Source organism: Diadema antillarum, unplaced genomic scaffold (assembly GCF_040938485.1).
Source record: "Diadema antillarum isolate AM-2024a unplaced genomic scaffold, OU_Dant_1.0 seq00000996_RagTag, whole genome shotgun sequence".
Taxonomy (NCBI): domain Eukaryota; kingdom Metazoa; phylum Echinodermata; class Echinoidea; order Diadematoida; family Diadematidae; genus Diadema; species Diadema antillarum.
The window spans coordinates 488,952-512,009 of record NW_027271834.1 but is presented as its reverse complement, the minus strand read 5'-3'; the positions used below and the strand labels follow the sequence as shown (position 1 = coordinate 512,009).

The 23,058-nt window shown below is 39.5% G+C and overlaps 1 protein-coding gene across 1 annotated transcript in view; it reads right to left on the bottom strand.

The window, feature by feature from the left end:
• Nucleotides 1-531: 531 nt before the first annotated feature.
• The window catches only part of LOC139742327 (neuronal acetylcholine receptor subunit alpha-3-like), a 58,578-nt gene continuing 36,051 nt past the window's right edge, over nucleotides 532-23,058 (bottom strand). The window contains exons 2-7 of the mRNA XM_071652904.1: nucleotides 11,446-11,588; nucleotides 8,897-8,941; nucleotides 7,714-7,823; nucleotides 3,358-4,193; nucleotides 1,523-1,908; nucleotides 532-726 (exon numbers count right to left, since the gene is read on the bottom strand). Of these exons, the coding sequence (XP_071509005.1) occupies nucleotides 532-726; nucleotides 1,523-1,908; nucleotides 3,358-4,193; nucleotides 7,714-7,823; nucleotides 8,897-8,941; nucleotides 11,446-11,588 (1,715 nt within the window). The remainder of the gene's footprint in view (nucleotides 727-1,522; nucleotides 1,909-3,357; nucleotides 4,194-7,713; nucleotides 7,824-8,896; nucleotides 8,942-11,445; nucleotides 11,589-23,058) is intronic.

The following is a 23,058-nucleotide window of genomic DNA, read 5'->3' as shown; positions in this document are numbered from 1 at the left end:
GATACTATGCGTGAGAATCATCACTTGTTTGGTGTAAGGTAATGTGACAAAATACATTTCCTGATGATTTCCGTATCATACTGATGAAGTCATCGTGCACCGCCATGATGCAGGCGTGTCCGTTCATGAAAACATCTTTTGAAATCAGCAGTTCAGAGTGCTTATACATGCTGTATACAGAACAGGTCAAGTCCACCTTAACAGTGAACAGCGTTCCTTCCTCGCTGCTTGCGGTAACCGGCCAGTGGTACAGCAGGAAGAAAGATCATAAACCGGTTCACCTGTACTATTCCTCCGTCCGTTCTTGCGATGAATAGGTGCCTATCTTTCTGTTTATGCCATCTTTAAGAATAACAGATGAATTTAAAAAGATAATTCCTCCAAAGCATGAAGTTTTGATCGCCCAAACATCTGTCCAGGGCGATTTACGATGATAATTCAGTCTTCAGCCGTGCAGATATATCTGAGCGGCTGCCGCGAGATGGTGGGAGTTTTTCACGCTGGGTTGGATGGAACGTCTGGGGGAAGAGGCTACATGGTGATGTTCATCTCTGCACTATCCTCCTTAAACTTCGTTCCGTTCCTGAAAATCACATCCATGAAGAATTCCCGCGCCAGCGGCGCCTCCAGAAAAATTGACAACGTCCCAGTGAACACGGAGCACAGGTACACGATGAGGAATATTCTGTCTATCACCATGGCGACGATCTTCCACTCTTCCTTTGCCTGTAAATAGTGAAGCAGAGAGAGTGAGAAAGATAGTGATCATCCAATTCGTCTAGCGTGTGCTGAATAAATACTTTGTAAGAACAATGTTATTGTCCCCGAATCTTTTTTCGAATTACCTGACAGGAAACGAGAGAAATAGATAGAAAGAAAGAGAGAGGGAGAGATGAAACAAAATTTGTCTGAAATATTATTATATCGCCGATTTGTGGAACAAAAGGAAGAATAGCGGTTTGCTCCCAAACAAAGAAAAGCAAAATGATAAAGCTATTAAATCGACTGAAATTATGATTCAAAATCGTTGAGTAATGTGGGCTCCATGGACCTTAGTAGTCGCCAACACGTCGTTATTGATGTTGTCATTTGATGCTTAAATCATTTCATTTCATTTCATTTCATTTTATTGTTACTCCATGGTACAATTAATAATCAACTACATGTATGATCACTTTAGTATACACACGCTTCATCATAACTCATGGCTGATTTTGATTTTATTATTTAACAAATAAGACAGACTCTCTTTAGTTCTTCCTTTTTATCTCTCTCAGTGAAAAATAAATGGCAACATTATCACATTGTGTAAGCTTAAAGATGATTGTACGGATGTATGACGTGTGTGTGTGTATGTGTGTGTGTGCGGGCGCGCGCTCGTGCTTATACGTTTGGATGTTGCTAGACATGCTAGATCTACAGATGTCTGTACTGTCACCCACATCTATACTCTCCCTCTACTCTCCTAATTGTCCTGTCTTCTATAATAAGACAGAAAACCACACAAGGGACGTCACTGTACCTTAGTTGCATATTCGTTGTTAATACTGCGAGAGGTGAGGTACATGATGTCTTCCACCGTGTTCTGCGCTATCATGTATTCCAGGGGTGGTTCCATCTGTGACGCTAACCGATTGTTGCTGGACGTGCCGGAACGGATGTTATTTTCAGCGAGACCGTGGGCGTGGCCGAGGCTGTGGGCGTGGCCGATGCTGTGGCCGTGGGAGTGATCAACATCCTGCATGCTGTAGTGAGACACGGTGCTATTCTTATCATTGTAGGGCGTGTAGAAGCGTTCTGCCTTGAGATTCTTCTGCGCCACGAGGCAATTCAGCAGCGGCTCAACAGCTGGGTTCATCGGCATCGCGTTCTGCGAGTTTCTACCCCTTTGAATGGTGTTTTTCTCCACTGTTAAGGGCATAAAAAGAAAACAAACCCAATCAAAGACAAAATTTGACTTCTTTGTTTGTTTTTGTGATGTATTATACACACCAAAGATTGTTGCTTTGTATTTATTCGTTGTCGTTGTTGTTGCTTTTACAACCAACTGCCTTCAATAATATTTCCACCTTAAAGGACAAGTTCACCTTCATAGACATGTGGGTTGAGTGAATGCAGCAATATTAGTGGAACACATCAATGAGAGTTTGAGGAAAATCGGACAATCCGTTCAAAAGTTATGAATTTTTGAAGTTCCCGCTCAGTCATGGCTGGATGATAAGACTACTATAGCTTGCGATGTCATATGAGTACAACTACATAAAGAAAGTATAAAGAAAATTCAAGATATTCTCACTTTTCTCACATAATAAAAGAACACTCGACTTCTCTCTTTCAGAAGTCAGGGGGAATAATATTACCCCTAACATAAGTCAGTAACAAGTCGAGGAAATGTGCACTTTATTCAAAAAGTCAAGTTTTGTGAAATTCTCTTTTTATTTTCCTTATATCGTTGTACGCATGTGACATCATACACTGTAGTAGTCTTCTCCCCCAGCAGTGATTGCACAGATATTTTAAAAATTAATAACTTTTGAACGGATTGTCGGATTTTCCCCAAACTTTCACTGATGTGTTCTACTAACATTGTTGCCTTCACTCAATCCACATGTATATGAAGGTGAACTTGTCCTTTAACAATAATAATGATTTATCATTGTCGACACTGTCAGTCTGTAATTATGATTTCGCATGTGTCATGACTTTACTCTAACTTAAGTTGTTCTGGTCAGCATCGTAATGATGTTACGGAATATTTCTCTTGATTATTGTGAAAATGACTTCATAAATTTGAATTTGGGAGAAAAAAATATCCATGAAATCGATCGATTACTATCATGTACAAAGACATCCCACATAATTAGGCATACAGCTTCATTTCCCCAGTGTATATAATTTAATTATGACCACTGGTATACTGCTATTGCCAGACATCTCCAAGATTTGATCAGCTATCTTCCAGGATAGTGGATATCAGTATTCAAAAGCTGGTTGAAATAAAAATGATAATAGAAAGTTTGATTTGTCGTCAGGAACGGTTGGAACGCTCAAACATTATAATTACGGTTATCACTTACGGTTTTGAGGAATTAGTGATAGGCCTACTGCCTGTTTGTTTGTTTTTTGTTTTTTGTTTTTTCTGCAAAAGTAATATAAAGGCAAATTTTCAGTATGAAATACAGTATATTGATCTTCAGAGGTCTTGTAATCGTTGATTGACTAATTGTTTTATTTCAGATTTCAGACATTGAACAGATAACTTGGTGCCTTGTTTGAGAGTGATCTCTCGTGGGAGACCCTACTGACCCGCCTACTGAACAGACTATTTTAAATGAAACCATTTAACTCCTATTTTACCCTGAATATCATTGATGTCTGCTTCGGAGGAATGTGATGAAGTTTCGTTTAGCATCGCATCCACGTGATTGCTCGTCGCCATGGAATCTCGCGCTGCCATGTTGACGTTGTGAATGTCCCTCCTCTTCCGCTGGTCCGGCCGCTGCAGCCCGACGAATCGTGGCAGCACGTCGAGGAACACCGTTCTGACCCATGGAGGCATGGTGTGCGTGTACGGAGATCGGTGTCGAATGTTCAGGATAAACACCGTCAAAACAATAGAGGACGCCACCACCGTCATGGTGAAAAGAAGATACTTGACAATCAGGGGGAAATTGTTCGCGTTAGAGGGTATGCACTGCGTGACCAGTAGCAGGAACCATACCATGGATAGAAGGACCGATGTGCACAACGACATTTTACCAGTAATATCAGGTGGGAGGTAGAACACAAGCACCGTATTGAAGGATATGATTCCGCAAGGAAGTAGCAGGTAGGCGAAATAGAACAGGGGCTTCCTCCGGAGAACGAAGGTGTACGTCACGTCAACGTAAGTCTCATTGCAACATGGGTACTTCATTACGTGGCGCTCCGCTGGCGAGTTTACAATTGTCCATTCGCCGTTTTCCCAGTAGTCCTTCTTCTCAGCGTTCTCGCTCACCGGCTTCAGGTCTATCTTCTGAAAGTCGTAGGACCAGGACCCGAACTTCATGACGCACTTCTGCTCGTCAAAGGGAAAGTACTGGACATCAATCTTACAAGAGCTCTGGTAATAAACTGGAGGGAACCACTGCACGGTGCCGTTGTGGTAGATACTCGCCCAGGCGTGGGACCGCATGTCAAAAGTTCCATTGGCACTGCATACAAAGAGGAAAGATGGAAATAAAGATTTTCCTAAACGTTCCATGTTTATACCTTGAATAATGAACACCCATCAGTGGGTTATCAGAATGCTGTAACTACATAAGTTATGTATAAATCGAACATGCACTATATAAACAGTACGTTTATACATAGACATTTCGGGTATTTGCTACTGTCTGATAGGGAAGTTTTTGTCTCTATTATTTTGAACGAACAATAGGGTTTTCAATTGTATTTGAATAATACATGTGTGTTTTCATGTCTAGAACGACTTCAGAATTAGGCTCTTAAGTGAGTAACAAACCAGCACTGTAAGAACGACACCAACGATCGCACTGAGTGGCGAATATTAACGAATGTTGCGAAGTTTGGATTCGCCAACTTTTCGGACAAAATGTTGGCGAAAAACGGGATTCGTCTCTGCAATTAGCGACATCCAGCGACTTTCAGCGATGTTTAAGGCCGTGTCACACCATTCCGGGCAAGTGTAGGGTGCGACTTGCGAAGAACAATTTTTTCTACCCGGAGGTCCCCGCAGATGACCCGCACGTGACAGTACCTAGCACTTATCTCACTCGTAGTTACCCGAAGTCCTCTTTATAGTCCTCAGTATGAAAGGAACAGATAAGATTTAAGGTTGGATTTGAATGACTCTGTAGATGACAGTTCCCTTAACTGAAGAGGCAACTGATTCCACACTTTTGGTCCCATAACGGAAAAAGCACGATCACATACCCATGTTTTACTCTGGGTGTTTGGAGTATGACTGTATCTGATGATGAACGTAGCCTTCGTGTCGGATTGTATTTTTGAACAGAATTACTTATGTATACGGGGGAGAAAGAATGAACTGAATGATGTACTAATAACAGAATCTTGAAAATAATCCTTTTTTCTACAGGTAACCAATGCAAAGAACGGAGAACTGCTAATATGGAATCAAACTTATTAGTAAAAGTTAACAATCGGGCAGCAGAATTTTGCAACCGTTGAAGTTTTGTGACATCTTTTTTTTGGAAGATATCACAGCTTTCCGGGCAACATACGCGGGCTTGATGCGTGTGGGAATTTTCCAGCATACCGGACAATTTCTGAGTGCGGACATGGATTTGGGCGAATTTTGCATGTGTCTTGTTTTATTTGCTGGACGCGTTCTACTTCAGTTCTACTTGCGGGTATTCTGTGTGACCTGCGTGCCAGGCGCGTTGGGGCTGACAACTCAGTGAAGGAATTCCTCTGAAGGAATGGCAAAAGTCCCACAGAATATCATAACTTGACCGCATACGGGGACTGCGAAGTACCTGCACTCTAAAAAAAAAAAAATCCGGGTCAGAACTGACCCGGATCCGGGTCCGTTGGGGTCACACCCCGTTCCGGGTCAAAAATGACTTGGAATTTGGTCATGAAGACCCGGAATGGGATCACCCTGACCCCATTCTTTGTCATTTCTGACCTGGAACGGGGTGTGACCCCAACGGACCCTTTCCGGGTCAGTTCTGACCCGGATGTTTTAAGAGTGTGGGTTACAGCTGCGAAGTATACCTGAGTGGGAATCGCCTGCGTCTTCACCTGACAGTACCTAGCGCGTATCTCGCCCGTACTTGCCCGGAGGTGTGCACGCAAACCCGATTTACCCGCAGCCAAGTTTTGGGCATGACCAAAACTTTTTCCGGGTGAGTCGCAAGGGTTTGCCCGCAGAGGTACAAGCAGAACGCCAGTAGGAGGTCCTTAGCGGCAGCACCTCGCAGGCAAGTCCCACGCAGGTACTTCGCAGCTGTAACGCAGGTGCTTTACAGTCCCCGTATGTCGCTCGTAGCTGAAAATGAATTGGTTTCAAACTTCTAATGCAGGTCACATGGAATACACGCATGTAGCAGGTTAATATCACGCCTCTAACAGGTAAGACGCAAGTACGGAACTCGTCAACATCCTTGTCCGCCCGCAGAAAACTTTCCTGCGTGCTTGAAAATCCCTACTCGCAACAAGCGCGCCGCACGTAGCTTGCCCGGAAAGGTGTGGCAGGGCCTTTAGCGGCTGTATTTGCGGAGGTTAGTAACTATTTGCTAACCATATACCACTATTTAACGTTTGAGAACTTTTGCCAACTCCTGCAGAAGTACCAGGCGAATCTACCAGGAGTCAACCCTATAACAAGGGTGAGCAGCCCTTCCCCTATATTCCGATTTCTTCTGACTGCAATCGAAGAATATTTTCGAGATGGATTTCCAGAATATGGAAATGCATATATGCCAGGAAGAAGCCCGACGTGCTGCTGCCCTTGAAGAACTGCTTTGCGTAGCTGCTGCTGCTACTAACTATCGTGGAAATCAAGAGAAAGAAAGAAGATGTTCAGCAGCAGAAGGAGGCTTAGTAGCACCCTCCTGGACTGGAGGGAGTTCTTCCGCGGCTGGGGGCCTCGGTATGGACCTAGCCCGACCCCCGTGGGGTTTTCGCCCTCCTTTTAGTTCCTTGTTTCTTCGGCATGGCGAATTTCTCTCAATGGGTTGATTTTATACTGTAAGCATGGTCACGTATCGGTAACATTGGCGAAGAACAAAGAATTTCAACGATACCGTCTTACAACCATTTGCAAAGACTTATGACCGTTTTACCAACGCTTGCAACTGTTAGCGAAAAAAAAAAATCATTCGCAAAGAAATTTCGAACATGTTCAAAATTTCAAAATAACAAGAGAAAATTGTTTGAGAATTTTTGTTGCAACCTGTAACAAACCGTTTAACCTTTTACGAACCCTGGCAAAATCGCAGATTCGCTAAGTTCGGAAGTATTCGCCGCTCAGTGAGATATATTTACACCCAATATTCTCGACTGTTCGAATTGATGCCAATGCCAAGCTCAACGATAAAATCACATCTGAGAGTGTTTTCAGATTGCAATAAGATTTTACGGAAACGTCTTTACTTTTAATGACATAACTATAGACATGGATATTAGTAGTTACGGACACTATTTGGAATAAATAACCTATTGATATAAGTACATCTGTAATTGAATAAGTGTTCAAATTTGAATGACTGTTTTTACAAAGGTTATGAATTTCATTCTCGACATAATTCCGAAGAGAAGACATTTGTGCTGTGAATAAGAATACATGTAGGGCCCATACGTACATCATAAACAGGCAGTAATCAGTGATGTTGATTATTGCGTATGGATTGTAATAATGCAACTGGATTTGATGGTCTCCATCCCAGCTCTTTACGTTGGCAGCAGTTCTTCAGCAGCATCGCTGGCACACATATTAATCTATCCTGGAAGATAAAGGGCAGTTTTCTGAGGACAAACGGAATAAATCAATCCTTTTCATAATGGTGTTTTTTATCATCACCGTTATTTCTAGTGTCTTTGTTGTCATTATCGACGTTCTTGAAATACAACTGTGTTAGCGTTCTTATAATAATCGTCAGTGGCGATGTTATCGGCAATACACCATCATCATTAACCATGAATGGCAGTGTGATTGAAAATGCTCTCTTGTCTAAAGCAACTTACTTGTTGTAGATGACAATGTCTGGGAGCCATACTTGAATGCATGGCACTTTGATATTGCTGATCCCACCATAGTCTTGTGGATCCCACACAAAATTATAGTCGTGCCATATCTGTAATGGGGAGATTGCAATGAATATAACTTAGTATATACAAGGTAGCGTATTTCTCAGCACATTGCATGTGTGCGATACCGGTATCAACATTTCCCAGATAGTGGAGGTACATTGTATGTCTCAGTGCTTTGCTGCCATCTAGCGACAACATACAGGATACGTACTGTTCATCATTTTGCACTTAACGATGCCAAGATTTCGCCTGGACAGAGGCACATGTTCCTTTCTTGTCCCGTATGCAGTGAAAAAAAGGGCAACCTATGATAAAAATGCGCCTTGAAGGCAAGTTGTAAGCAACCTTCTCAACAGCAAATGATAATAATCGAACATTGTATGATTTCAAAAGTTGGAACTCGACTTTTTTCTGTGTGTCCAAGTGCTGGGCATGTTTGGATGCAAGTGGTATTGTTTGGGTGTGAGATGGGAGCTATTGTATTTATGCATGAGATCGAGTCTCAAAAAGCAAGTTTGAGCGAGAAGAGCTGGAGTTTCAACTGGCTAAAATATTCAAACAGCTGTCACTTCTCTTTCTTGTAAACAAGAATTCCACAGGCGCATCGTATCTTGTGCCTTTGATCTCGGCTTTCGATGCCACCATCTTTTTGAACAATCTTAAGATTCATTTTGAATCTTTAACATTTTGGGTATTTATAGCTCGTTTGTTTATACAATTTCAAGCTAAATTTTCCCGAATAATAAAACATCAAAAAGAAAAGCCAATCCCGTCCAGAGCAGTGTGCAAAAGTGTAAATCGGAGATGTAAAAGTGTTTGAAACTGTAACCTCCTTCAGAGCCAAGTTTATCACTTTTCCACTTTATTCAAACAAAATGAAACCTAAATGTACTATGATATATATGTGTATATATATATATATATATATATATATATATATATTTATAACCTTCAAGTATAGTACTTACAAATGTTTGGTCGTCAATGTGGTACTTGACAGTAAAATAAGTTGACTATTAAGGTATTTGTATGTAATCACTCTATATCATTTTGTTGAATAGTAGTGCATATTGTTCGTGTTATCATTGCTCATTTATTTTGTTGCATTGGTATTTACCTGTTTCATCCATACTTTCGAAGTTAAAACTTGATTTTTCTCGTCCTGAAAAACAAAGCAAGAGAGAAAAGGATTGTTAGTTTTAAATGTTAATGATGATGGTGCACTAAATACTGCATTGCTATCATAATTCAATCATCGATTTCAGATCACAACATTCTTTTTGTAAGAATCAACTCAACCCATGGTTGCAAGGAGATGATAATGGAAATTGATCGCTTTCTTGCTTTTAGACAAAATTAATATATATAAGATCAATTTTTATTTAAAAAAGTCAAATGAAACGCGTTTTTGCCTTGTTTTTGCTTTGCTTGTTACCTTTTAAATCTCTTCTAACTTAAAGATAAAGTGATGGATTTAACGCAAATGAAAATATTACCGTTTTTGCTTTTGAAAACAGTAATAGGTTGCATTTTTGTGTGTGTGTGAGACCTATGCTTTTTTCGGGTAAGATTAATGATAAAAAAGGCTTAGTATGGGATCCACAATGCATTCACAGTTCGCATGGTTCATTTAACAATTTAATCGCCAAGTGGGGGCATGGAGAACAAATAATTTCATGATTTTGAAAATGTAATACCGTGATACTGTATTACATTTTCAAAAACAGTGAATTTCATGAGTGTTGTGCCAACCTATTTGATCAACTTTTGACGGAAGAGAAGCGTTATATAATATATATTTGAATACTTTTTTTTATAGATAAAGTGGTAATGACAAAGTGTCGGATATTTCACGTGTAATATACGAAAAGTATAACATGCGATATTAAAAAAAAAAAAAGTTCTAATGACGCATTTCTGCTTTCGTGTGACAAGTTATTACCCGTATCTCGAATTAAAATCAAAACCTGAAGAATACAACGTAATGGTTATTCACCTCACTGCGGTGTCTATATTCTTAGTGATTCCTCATAGTTGAAAGAGAAAATGAATTAAATAGATTACCATTTATAAGCCAGTTCGCAGTTCAACTTTGTGCATGAGCAGAAAAAAAGGTCATTCGTACCAACAGACATGATGGCTTTTAAATTCACTGGGATAAGCACCGGTGTCTAATGCTACAGTCACACACGGCCGGGTCACAAAACGGATTTGATCCGGGTGAAAATGACCCGGATTAGTCCCGGAATGGAGGGTAATTTATGCTACAGTCACACACGGCCAGATTTCGAATCGGGTCCATAAGGAATTAAAACCGTATCGACCCGTATTAATTCCTTTCAACCCAGTTTGACCCGTATTGACCCGTATCGAACCGTATAAAAATCCGCTTTAAATCCTTAACTGATTCCTTTTCGACCCCTATCGACCCGTGTCAACCCGCTTCGACCCGTACCGACCCGGATGTAAACCTTGTCATCATCCGTTGCATGAAGGCAATGCGATATACGGCAAAGGTCCGTACGGTTTTACGCTACGGGTTGCAGCGGGTCGATGCGAGTCAATGCGCTTCCAACCGGGTCAATTCGGGGAATTGAAATCCGTGATAACATTTTGAACATGACCAAATTTTTTTTCACCGCCGTATCGTAGCCCCCGGAATCCATCAGGAATCGACACGGGTTACGATGCGGGTCAATGCGGGTCTCTACGGCTCGAACCGGGTCGATGCGGTTTTAATTCCTTATGGACCCGGTACGAAATCCGGCCGTGTGTGACTCTGGCATTAATGATTATTTATGTAATCCTTATAAATGTTGCTTGCCAGCACATCCACCCTGACAGCAGAAGTGGTATTCATTTGGCAATATCAATAGAAAGATTGTTAATACAATGAAGGCAAATAATGAAATGGATGCTTTCCCAAGTGTTGATATACGGATCATTCTGGTCAGCTGATCTACGCGAGTTCATTATTTGTTTAAACACGGACTGATGAATCCCATAAATTGTTACGTCTTATGCATTATAATAATAGTTTAGTTTAGTTTATTTCTTTATTTAAAAATCACACCCGTGATAAATATACATCAAACATAGAAAGTAATACAAAATATATAAATACAGTATATCATGTAGTACATACAGACAATAACAAATGATTTAAGACAACAAAAGAGAGAATGGGCTAAATAATACATGAACGAGATATTCAGTTGTGGGGATATAATAAATTGTTACGTTGTTAATTGTTAAAATAAGGTTGGCAAAACTGGCTACTTGACAGCACAGTGAATCTGATGACATTAAAAAAAAGGAATTGTCGGTAAATAGGCAATTGAGAAAAAGTAGGATATCTTTCTGATATAAGACTAAATAAGTGTGATCTGAAATCATCATAATAATATATACAGAACAAATCATAAAGCAATGAAACTCATCTTCTACATCACCGGAATTACATATTATACAAAATCTTTCATCGTGCGGGACATTTTTGTAACGTCCGGTTTCAAGGGCAATATGTCACTCCGTACCAATGGGCCCACGAGCTAACTCCGAACTGGCTTATTTTATATCGTCTCGTATATTTTGATACCTTTTTGGAGAGAGACAGACGGACAGAGAGAGATAGAAGCCTTAAGAAGCTTCTGTGAAAATGCTTACCACATCAAGGATCTGTGAGATAGCCAGACCGAACTGGATTTGGAGAACGTCCGATGCATTCTGGTTTGGAAGAACGAATGGGTTATAATGTGACGGGAACAGGTACTCACGGAGGCGCTCTTCATCTTCGGACGCAAGGCATGCTGGGTAGGAGAAAGAGAGAGAGAGAGAAAACACTTTTCGTTATGACGAAGTGTTCGGGACTTCTGTTATATTCGAATTTCGTTATAGCCGAAGAGTATAGTGGGTGCAGATATAAACCAGGGCCTAGATGATGATTTTAGGACCTGAATTTCTGTTTCGTTGTAACAAGAATTTCGTTATAACCGTGTTCGTTATAACGGGGATGCAGTGTAGTTGTTGTTACCAAATTGTGAGGAGGTCTTGGGGAATGGAGAGAAAATACAAAATATTGTTGTAATTGATTCTTCGCCTTAAGCATGACCTCGTGAAAGGGAACTCTATTTTTGTCGAACATGGGGATGTCTCGTCATTTAACGATTTTCATGTCGCACTGTATACCTTTATAATATCATCTGTCGAGGCACCATAGTTATTATGCATAGAAGAGTTGATAAGGCTCGTAGTTTGTAAACAGAGGGTCGAGGGTTTGAGTATTAATATCCTGTCCGATGCGTTTATACGTCCACAAGTTGTTTTGCCTACAGATGCTACCCCATACCTCATGTCTGATATGCTGTATTTCTCAGAACATGAACGTTTAAATAGAGATGATATGACCCTAGTGTGGAGCAGTGTTAACACTGAAAGGGCTCTCCCGAGCAATTAAGACCACCACCAATGATTAGAATTTTGTTATTGCAACAACGATTGTCATCTTCTACACCTTTTGAGCAGTCGATGGAATACAAGAAAACAATAACATCATTTGGCTAATAGAAAATATAAGAACAATCCACTCATTACTGTGATTTCTCATTAAGTTTTTTTTTTTTTTTTCAAACATCGAAGGAGAATGTATAGTGTATGGTCTGTGCTGTGTTCTTGATACCAATCTGGTGCACTGTGCGTCAAAGAATTTCATGGCCAGCAGAGATCACTAATTCTCATTATAGTTTTCTCTCAAGTCTGTGTATAAACTTGGAATACCCACAGAGAGTGTAATTTCTTGGTGATTTAACCCTAACTTATAGGCCGGGCTATTTAGGTAGATCATAGAGCCGGGGGGGGGGGGGGGGCTCCCAGGCCCCCCTCCAGATCTCGGCCGTCGACTGCACGATCGCGACGAAAATTCGCACACACGTTGCCTATGATGTAATCTAAAGTACCATGAAGTTAAATTTTAAAAAAAGTATCATTTATGCTTAATTATGCTAATTTATGCATAATGGTGCATGAAATCAGACAATTTGGTATTAATCACTAAATAAAGCTAAAAATGGGCACATTTTTGTGTAAATATTCTTTTTAGTGTCCTGAGCCAATATAAGAGAAAAAAACTGTGCCATCTGAAAAAAATTCTTAAGTATTTTATTGTTTTTTGAATTTCTTATGTCTTTCTTTGTTTTTTCGACTTTATGTTTTTCATTGTTTTTTCGATGAAACTTGTTCGCGTCATTGTTCCGAACAAAACTGATTTTAATCAGTAAAACCCCCAAATAATCATGCTTTTATGAAATTTGCCTGTAAGCACAGTTTGCATTGAAATTGTACACGAATTCACGTTTTTGAGCAATTTTCGGTCTGACATGCACGTACATATTTATGCGCAACATCGGAACCGCCTTGGTGCCTGAGCAGCGCAAATTTGGTGTCAAAAGATGCAGGAGGCTCGAAAGAAAAAAGTCATGAAACGTCGCGGCGTTAGCTTTTCGCGTTAGCGATACATCGCGCGAAACGTCGAGGGGGGGGGGGGGGGGCTCGGAGGCCCCCCCCCCCCCCGGCCTAGTTAGGGTTAAGTTTGCATAATTCTAGCTTTTGAGATGATCTCTGCTTTTATTATCTAAAGGCATCCTCCCATGCTCATGGAGATATTCAGTCGTCGTTTGAGAATGATAAGGGCGTGAAGTTGCCACCAAACCCATAGGCCCGAATTCACGAAAGGTGGTACAATTGAAACCATGGTGTAAACCATGGACAATTTGTATGGAGCGCCAAATGTCGCATGGCCTTTTTCGTAACGAAATCAGCCAGCTTGTCAGCCATTTCGCTAACGAAATGATCATTTCGTTACGAACACCGGTATGTGACGAGGACGTGGAATAATCGTGTTGAAATATTCTTGCAGTTGATATCATGAAATAGGAGGGATACACGACCTACTTGAGAGTGAACGAATGGAGAATTATGAAAGTGAATTATGTGTAGAATTCTAGCTTTCCCAAATTTGCTCGATATGTCACCGTCATGCGTCTGTGCACGCCCGTTGCAAGCGTTAGTCGGTAAAACGACTTAAATGCCGGCGAAATTGGGCAAGTATTTGATCGATGTCGGCTTCTTCACGCTCCCTCTACTGTTGCGTTGCCTTGTGGCGGCACATGCCCACTCACAACCGTCGCCTTCACTTAGCGAGTAACTAAGATTGATGGTTTGATGGAGGGATCTTGTTACCTCATTTCATGAGCTCCTTTCTCGCGGTAAGTAGGAGAGTATCATAGAGCCCCAACGGAATAGTCTCTGGTGCAACATCGACAGTACGTCTTGGAGTCTTTTCTCTTGTTTCGCTTCGCTATTCTTCGTCAGGAAATAAAAGAAATAGCCTGCAGCAAGCCATGACGTCAGCACATATCCTGAATTTGGGAAAAGAAGAAGTCGTATGCCCCTTGTATACCAGTATGTCCAGCGTCTTCACCAATTCACCAATGCGACTGCACGCTTTACAAGCAAGTATATATATATATATATATATATATATGTATATATATATATATATATATATATATATAAAGTATATATTCACATTATTAATAATGGCACTGGGTTGCTTTTGGATATTTCTTTTTTTTCCACGAACGAAAATCTATTAGCGCCATTTGCAAATCCTACCTACCCCATTTGCAAATCCTACCTCAGAGTCTTCAGATGAAATTTCATCGCTAGACATTTTAATGAATGACGCTCACTATAAGTTTTGATTGAAACAAAATAAGACCTTTAAATCTGCTGAGCTAATGCTTCAATGCTAAAGTTCAGATGAGATGAGCTGCGACCCGATGAGCCGAGATAAAGGATGCTATAAAAAAAGTCAGTCCCACGAGATGAACGCAAAGAAACAGATGACAAACATAACAGAGAAAACATCAACATTTCAGCTCCCGATAGCTTGAACGTTCGAGCTTTATGTATACGCTCAAATAAGTCGATTTCAAACAAGCTGAGTTAGATGTTACAATCGAGTGAGCTGGAGGAGATCACATTGCAACTAATGTCAATTCAGATGAGCTCAAACAGCGTGGATTCGGAACTCAAACAGCGTGGATTCGAAGCTCAAAGTGAACAAGCCGAAACCAAACAAGGTGAACCCAAACTAAGCGTGGGATTTTGGATCGGGACACGCAAAGGTTGAGAGTGTTTTCATTCCACTTGCAACGATGTTTTGCTGGTTTTCGACCTTCACCCGCTATGCGGCTAAACGCGGATATATTCCATAAAACACCAAAGAATAAAGTAAAATAAGAAAATGATGCAACGTAAAACAAACAAATACACGCTACAATCTGTCGCGAGTAAAAGACTTCAGTTACAAGACATGATTCAGCCACATCATTCAAGACCAAATTTCAGAAAATCTCACAATTTATAGTTATGACACGTATACCCTGTATTTCGCGAAATGGGACTTGTAAGACACCATTGCGAGTGGCTGAATTCTCGATCGAGAATTTCGTGTAATACACAATATCTTATTCATGCTACCACCTTACACATCACTCAAGATCATTCGATTGAATCAAATTATGTACTCCTCATGCCAAAAAGAATACACAAATTGACAACACATATATTATTTGTGCATCACATGTACAAGGAAAACAAATGAGAGGAAAAGATATATATCGCATTTGTAAAGGAATCACCAAAGGCCATATTATGAAAGCTCTCGAAGCCGATTCCCTTTACTTAGGATGCAGATTAGAATCAAGTGGAAGATACATAACGATTTTGCAGAGTACAAATAAGGGTTAAAGATATACACTAAACAACAAAACAATACGAAAGGACAAGACAACAAAATGATAAAAGGGGCAAAATCTAACAAAGATTATTCGATTGCGCTTTTGATCAAAAGCATCTTATACTTAAGTTTTGAAAATGAAATACAATATGTAGCTGGACATTCTTTGATAATAGGCGGTAACTCATTTCAGCATTTGGCGCCAATGTATCAAATATAAGATTGCAGTCTTTGAAAACTTATATCTGTACAAATGGTAAAATATTTTATTAGAACTTCTAGTGCTGTAAGCATATTTAGAGTAAATGAATTATAGAACTTGACAGGTATGATACACTTGATTTACGAGAATCTAAATGTAGCCACTGACTTGTAACTGCTTTCATAATTTTTTCTTTAACTTACATTTTTTTAGTAAATACTACAGTGTGTGCAAAAATGCGTACATTACTATACATTACTCATAACACTTTTTAAAAAACAATATACGATTCAGTAAGTATAATGAATTATGACTACATTATCATTGTTCTATAATGTTGAATATGGAGAAATCATTATGTGGTACATGGTCAAAAGTATTTTTTAAAGAGATTCATATTTCAAATAATTCATGACACCTACACACAATATATAAGTGTATATATATATATATATATATATATGTATATGTGTGTGTGTGTGTGTGTTTCAAATAATTCATGACACCTACAATTCTAATCATTTTAAAACAAAATCACTAATATGACCTGTCAAGGTTTAGCAATCATCAATTTTCACACCAAGAAATTTTGTTCTATTTACCCGTTTGACTTTAAAATTACCTACATGTGTTTGTACAACATTGACACCGACTACATTATTCTTCGTCTTAAAAATCATATAACAAGTTTTGTTTATGTTTGATACCAAGCGATTTGCAACAAACCAAGAACACACTTTCTCCATTATTGTCTTTATCATTTTGATTAACTTCATGAACATCCCGACCTAAATGAAATACGTGTAGGTTGGTATCATTGGCAAATAGTATAAAGAACAAATTGCAGATCACTAACAAATCTAATAGCAAAGGTAAGGAGAGGGCCCTATACAAAACCTTGCATAATGCCTGTCTTCACATAACACAAGTCTGATTTTACATAGTTAATGATGTATACAATATCTTATATTGAGCTCTTAAACCAATACAAACTATTTCAATGCATTTAACACTGCAGAAATGGTAATAGGCTTTAAAAGTATACATTGACTACATGTCTTCTGCATGTAATTATAAACAGGTGTAGGCGAATGTGACACATCAAAAACGATACTCGTATACTTATTACACAAATATGATGATTAGAATGATTTGCTGCAGACTGTTTTGTCAATAAAAATGACAATTGTCTTGTAATGAATCAATGCGATTAACAGTTTCAATTACCACGCGGCAAACTACTAAATTTCCTGTGATATTAGCCCATTATTCTTCTTACATATTTCCTTATAATCATCCTCCTATATATCTTTTATTTCGCTTTGTTCGTTGATGTCATGATTTTTCTAAGGTACTCGCGATATAGTAGATACTTCTTTTTACACATTTTTCGAAGCGTGCTACTAAATAATTATGGTTTATTAATCTTTTTCAACCTATGTACACACTTTTGTAATGAAAATTATTCATATAACAGAAGAATTTGGTGTCAATCACCTCCCTCTTTTTTATCTTTCTCTCTCCCATTCTCGTTATCTCCCTCTCTTTTGCTCTCGCTCTCTCTCTCTCTCTCTCTCTGTCTGTCTAATGCTCAAAAAATAATTGTAAACACATACATGCACATACTTTCCATTCCTGACAAGAAGAATAGCGATATGAGTTCTCTAACTTAATTACCTTGTGTCCTATAATGTATCCATAACTGTCTCCGTTAACTATAATTTAGCTGTCTATACGTTCTGGTCAAATCTCGCGCCCGGTGTTTTGCTTTCTACTGAAAGATGTATACTCACAGTATATATGCAGTCCCTTTCACACCGGAAATGAACAAACTGACTCAAGCTAATCACTGACTGACCAATCGGCTTTAAGCTGTCAAGATCAAAGGCGCATTAGGCTTTTACTACGATGATTAATGAAAAGGAAGGCATGCCTGGTGGACGACCATACATTCGCTCGCAGAAAAAGTGCCTCAACCTCAAGACCTGCAGATTAAATTGAATATCATTTTATATATTTCCGGATAAGATGGAGTTTGACGGGGTAAATCACAACTTTCTTGGCGGCTTGCTTCTCCCGTCATCCCACTGAGTGATGTTTTAATTATCTTATTGTCCACTGCACTGCATTAAAACCTTTAATTTGCTTGCATTTTCATCTCATTTCATTGATTTCCCATTGCCAACCAAATGTTATTATCCACAATAGTAAACACAACGTTCTTGTATGAGTAGAATAATCACGGTATTTCAAATACAGTATTCACATCATCACGTGAATCTTATTTGTATGCAACTGCATAATTCATTATAAGTTAACAAATTTGGAACAAAGTCATGATAGAATTTGTGAACTTCGTATTTAATGGGTAATTAAGTAAGCTGTTGGAAATGGAAGGGGACTGCTAAAAAGCTTAGCTTGTATAATGCAGCCCCTCGTGCACTGGTTCTCACCATAGGCCCTAAATGATAATGTGTGTGTGTGTGTGTGTGTGCGCGCGCGCGCGTGCGTGTCTGTGTGTGTGTGTGTGTCTGTGTCTGTATGTGTGTGTTGAAGAATGTGTATGTGTGTATGTGTGTATTTTTCTTTCACGCACTTCTATACCCGGGCCCCTACAAAATCATGAACCCGCTTATAATGTCATACAGTAGGCATACACTCGCGCATCATCACAATAATCTTGCATAGGCTTTATCACATTACCACAATACCACAACAAGGAATATTTCATTAAATCATTCATGTTTGATCAACCCTGAAACCAACATGCTATCCGTCATTGATTCGCCTCAAGTTAAGTTTTCCATGTGAACATTTAAATTGGATCGCCCAACACAGGTAAGCTAGTTTCACCATACGTGGAACACAGACTCTGGGTTTCTTACGATGACTGTTTAATGAAGATAAAATCTACAATTATATTCATTTGAGAGTAATATCATTTCGCAGCCTTTTATGTTTGCCTACAGTGGTATTCCTCTGCATTTCTTCCCTTCCCTCCTACAGGTTGTCCCTTCAAATTCACGCGCAAAGCAGTAGGGACCTACAATAATTCATCGTAATACGGGCCTGAAATATTAATTGCACAGAAGATACGTCAAACCACATAAAGGTCTTCCTGCATTGTCTGTATTCCCGCCATGCAATCGTAGTGTGGTTGTCATTCATACGTTAACTTTCTTTCGCGCAACGCGGCGTTTAGTAAATGACGCCACGATTATCGCCATCAGTGTGCGTGCCTCGCTCTGCTGCATCATGGAGCTCCGTCCCGAGAGCTCAACGTCATTTACCCACTTCCGCCGAACTGCTTGGCTGCTTGAGAGACAGCCAGCGTGCAATCTGCGATGGCGGGAAGGCGATTATGTATGCGCGTCGCCTACATGTACACTCTGGAAAGGATGCCAGGCGACTGTCCAAATATTCGCGAACGCGAATTGGATGACAACTTCCTTAAAGGCCCAGTTCAACAACATGCAAAGAGTTGAAACGCTGCTACTGCACAGCATCGATCCCATTTCTCCTTTGTAGAAACGCGATGACTGCTTTTTTTTTCTATGCTGATTTAGCGTAGTATGATCTATGTAATGTTCAATATCAACATTGGATTTCATTTACCATTCAGAAATTCAAGCTACTCAGTACGTATTCGTCAGTGGTTCTACGTATGTCTTTATCCCCTGCATATTATTGACGGTTGTCTGCATAATATGGTTTGTCGTTTAAACAGACACATGCAGATATCTTTAAAGGTTGTTCGAAAGCGTTGCGAGATCTGAATTATCCAAAGTCAAAAAAATATCATACCTTTTTGTTTCCACATATTATAGCGCCAGCTGTAACCTACGCAGGGAATTTAATCCTATTTACAGAACAAACACCTTTTCTTTTCCTGTATACAATAAAACTTACGAATCATTACATGGAGATGACACAACAAATTACCACTGTCATTATTACCAAAGATCCCTTATCATGATGCTTCAGACGTTATAAAGTAATGACATTTGCAGTATAACGCATCAAATTGTCTTGTCATTGTGTCGAATTGGAAGGCCGATATGGACAAAAGTATACTATGTGCTATCACTTTTAGGCCGACAAAACAGATGTAGGCTACTTGATGCATCTAGGGACTGTGCAGTACTGGTTGAGGTGAGGATTCAGCTTGTAACGTTTTGCGAGATATTTAGAAACCACTCTATGGAATGTTAAAGAGCATACAATTCTAAGGGGAATCAAAAGTTTATTTGATGACTAAGATATCTAAAAACAAGGAAAAACAAAGAGATCCTAATAAAAGTCGTGGCCGGTCCATTTATTACTACTATTACTTTCTTCTTTTTTTTGGATATCTCAGCCAATTCAAGGCCAATTTTCATCAAATAAACGTTGAATCCTTCTTGAAATTACATGCTCTTTCATATTTCATAAGAGGTTTCTCATTACCTCACACACAAAAAAAATGTTATAAACCTGAATCTTCACCTCAAGCAGTACTGTACAGTCCCTATAATGTTCTTTCCCACTTGCCCCGCCTTCCATTTCCGTTGAAGACAAGGTGCCTTGCCGAGTTTGCACAAGTGGCCTTCTCGTCCTAAAAATTGCGGCGACTTGGTGATTTTGACCAAATCGCTTTCTCTCCTTGCCATAGAACCTTTCCTTTTCATAATATGCTCGGCTCACAAGAAATATAAATAAGAAAAATACAAGATACATCATACTTTTTCTTTTTCCAGTTGAACAAGTTAAAAAGTGAAAGTTTTTCGTATGGACCTGAAAAGTACAAGTATTTCATTGGCGTAAATGAAAATCAATTCTATGTTTAAGTAGTTGGGAAATAGCTTTGAGTGTTTTCTTTTGATGTTTAATTGGGTGATATCTTTGCTCTTCAACATTGTTAACAAGGTTTAGAATCTGGGGACGAGAACAGTAACAAGACTTGCATCCTGTAGGAAATAGATTAAAGCGTCATTGATTCAATAATTGCCTCCGATGCGTATTTGTACATCTATAAAGTTGTCTATTTTTCTTTGTTTCCGTTCAGGCACAACGTGACCACAACCCGAACTGTTTAATGTGAAGACCAAAATTGGTCGATGTTCTAACAAATATGACAAAAGTGTTCAATTGGAATGATATATTCAACGATTTGTTACAAGTTTAAAAAGGAGCCCAGTGAAAGAATGTGTACATTCTGTGTAACAATTCAGTCTATGACGCACCATGCACTTTGTGTGTGTGTGTGTGTGTGTGTGTGTGTGTGTGTGTGTGTGTGTGTGTGCGTGTGTGTGTGTGTGTGTGTGCGTGTGTGTGTGTGTGTTTTCTTGTTGTAAGACTCTGGCATTTACGGGACAGGAAATCACCTGGTATAATAACTCGTCTGCGGACACTATACAAGGGACCATTTGGAAGCCTTTAATTTTCCAGAGCAGATACAACAAAGGGCGTACATTTGGTGGGTTGATACACGACTAACGCAGCTAATGACCACAAGATTGGGTGGGATAGTGATTAATATTGCATGTGGCATCAAACTGTAATGAAAGATAATGAACCACTATGTGACTTGACATGTTAACACCAGTCTTCGATGGTCTTTCATCCATTCTCATGACGCGGGGGCTTCTCTCAGATTTCCGCCCTCCCGCCACCTTATATTATACCACTATGTGATTTAATCAATGACTGAATGTGGGTGGTTGGTGAATCCGGTCTCCCGATCGCCCGTCGCGTAATTGTCCCGGCGAATGTGAAGTGACGGCAAGATGAATGTAAAATTTCGTCATTATGAGCAGACGATCTTGTAAAGGTTAAGGCGCCATTACCAGATGCCCTTGTCCTCGTTGTTGATACATTTACTGACAAGTCTCCACGTAATGCTTCTTGACTTTGGCTATTCATTGGGGTTTTCTTGAATTACTCGCTCAATAAAAATAATCATGTAAATCATGAATAGGTATGTAGCGCCGGGAAGCACACACACACACACACACACATACACATATGTTTATACGTGCCTAAATATAACGTATTTTCTTATTTCATTTAAGCACGTGAATAGAAAACATACTTTAACCTAGAAAGCTGGCTTTTAGCAAGTCCCTACAAGTTACATATAAAAGGATCACAAAAGTAGATGACGTTTAAAGAGAGGGAGATGTAAATACAGAAATAACAGCTGTATATACATACCGTATATGGTATAATCATATTATGATATATATTTATAATCAAATTTTCTGACTTAATACTTGAAATCTGAGATACAAAGTTACTTTTTCAATTTTTTAGTTAGATGACGTTGAGAAAGAATAAGAACATTTTTCGCTAAGTCCCACACATTGCCATGATTGTGTTGGTGTATACAGTCAAATTGAGTGTTAGAGTATATTATATCTCCTCTAGTAAAACATTCTTTTTCATTTACTTGGAGTGATTATACTGTCGGCACAGATCCTCTGAGTCCATGAATGCAGTATAAACTTTTTGCAAGTCGTGAGATATCATGTCGCCATATCATTTTACAGAGTTCCAATAAAAACATCGCGAATAACCAAAATGAAAAAACAAACTTGTATACAATTTGTCTCTAGTCGCTTATAGTTTATAGTTTCGTTATCACAGGCTGTGTAGTGTTCAATCCACATACGTAGTATTCCCCGATACTCATTCTGTTTTGTTATGCAATAATTTCGGTCTTCCAAAGCAAACACAAATCATGATTGGCTTCATCCGCCATCTCTCTTGCGACCCACTTATATTGAGAAGCTTATTCCTTCTGCGTCACAGAACGAGTCCCCCCCCCCCCCCCCCCACTCTCTAATTGAAAGGAAAAGATGAGATGTTGTCGTAACCCGGGGGCCAACTAGTTATCACGTTCCTGATCGATTTGCGTCGTGTCGACTTGTAATTAAGCTGGATTCTAAGAGCTCATGGTGTCACCATCTAGGCCTACTCTCCAACACCCACTGAGACCTGGATTTCGTTCTCTCTTCCCTCCCCTTTTCTTTTCCCCAATTCTTTCTCTCGTCTTCCCTTCAACCCCCCCTCTCTCTCTCTCAACTCTGAAATCTCATCATGATAATAAACTTTCTATAGCCGTCTCACATTGTGAACCAATTCTCCTTAATAGATACTGTAAGAAGCATCACCCCCTACCGCAATGAACACAGCGTCTCTATTAAACCGTCACAACAACCAAGTTTTAAGAAGTCTTCCGCACTCCTGACTGTGTTAACGTTTCAAAGTTGATATTCTCAGGCATAGTAGGCCTAAA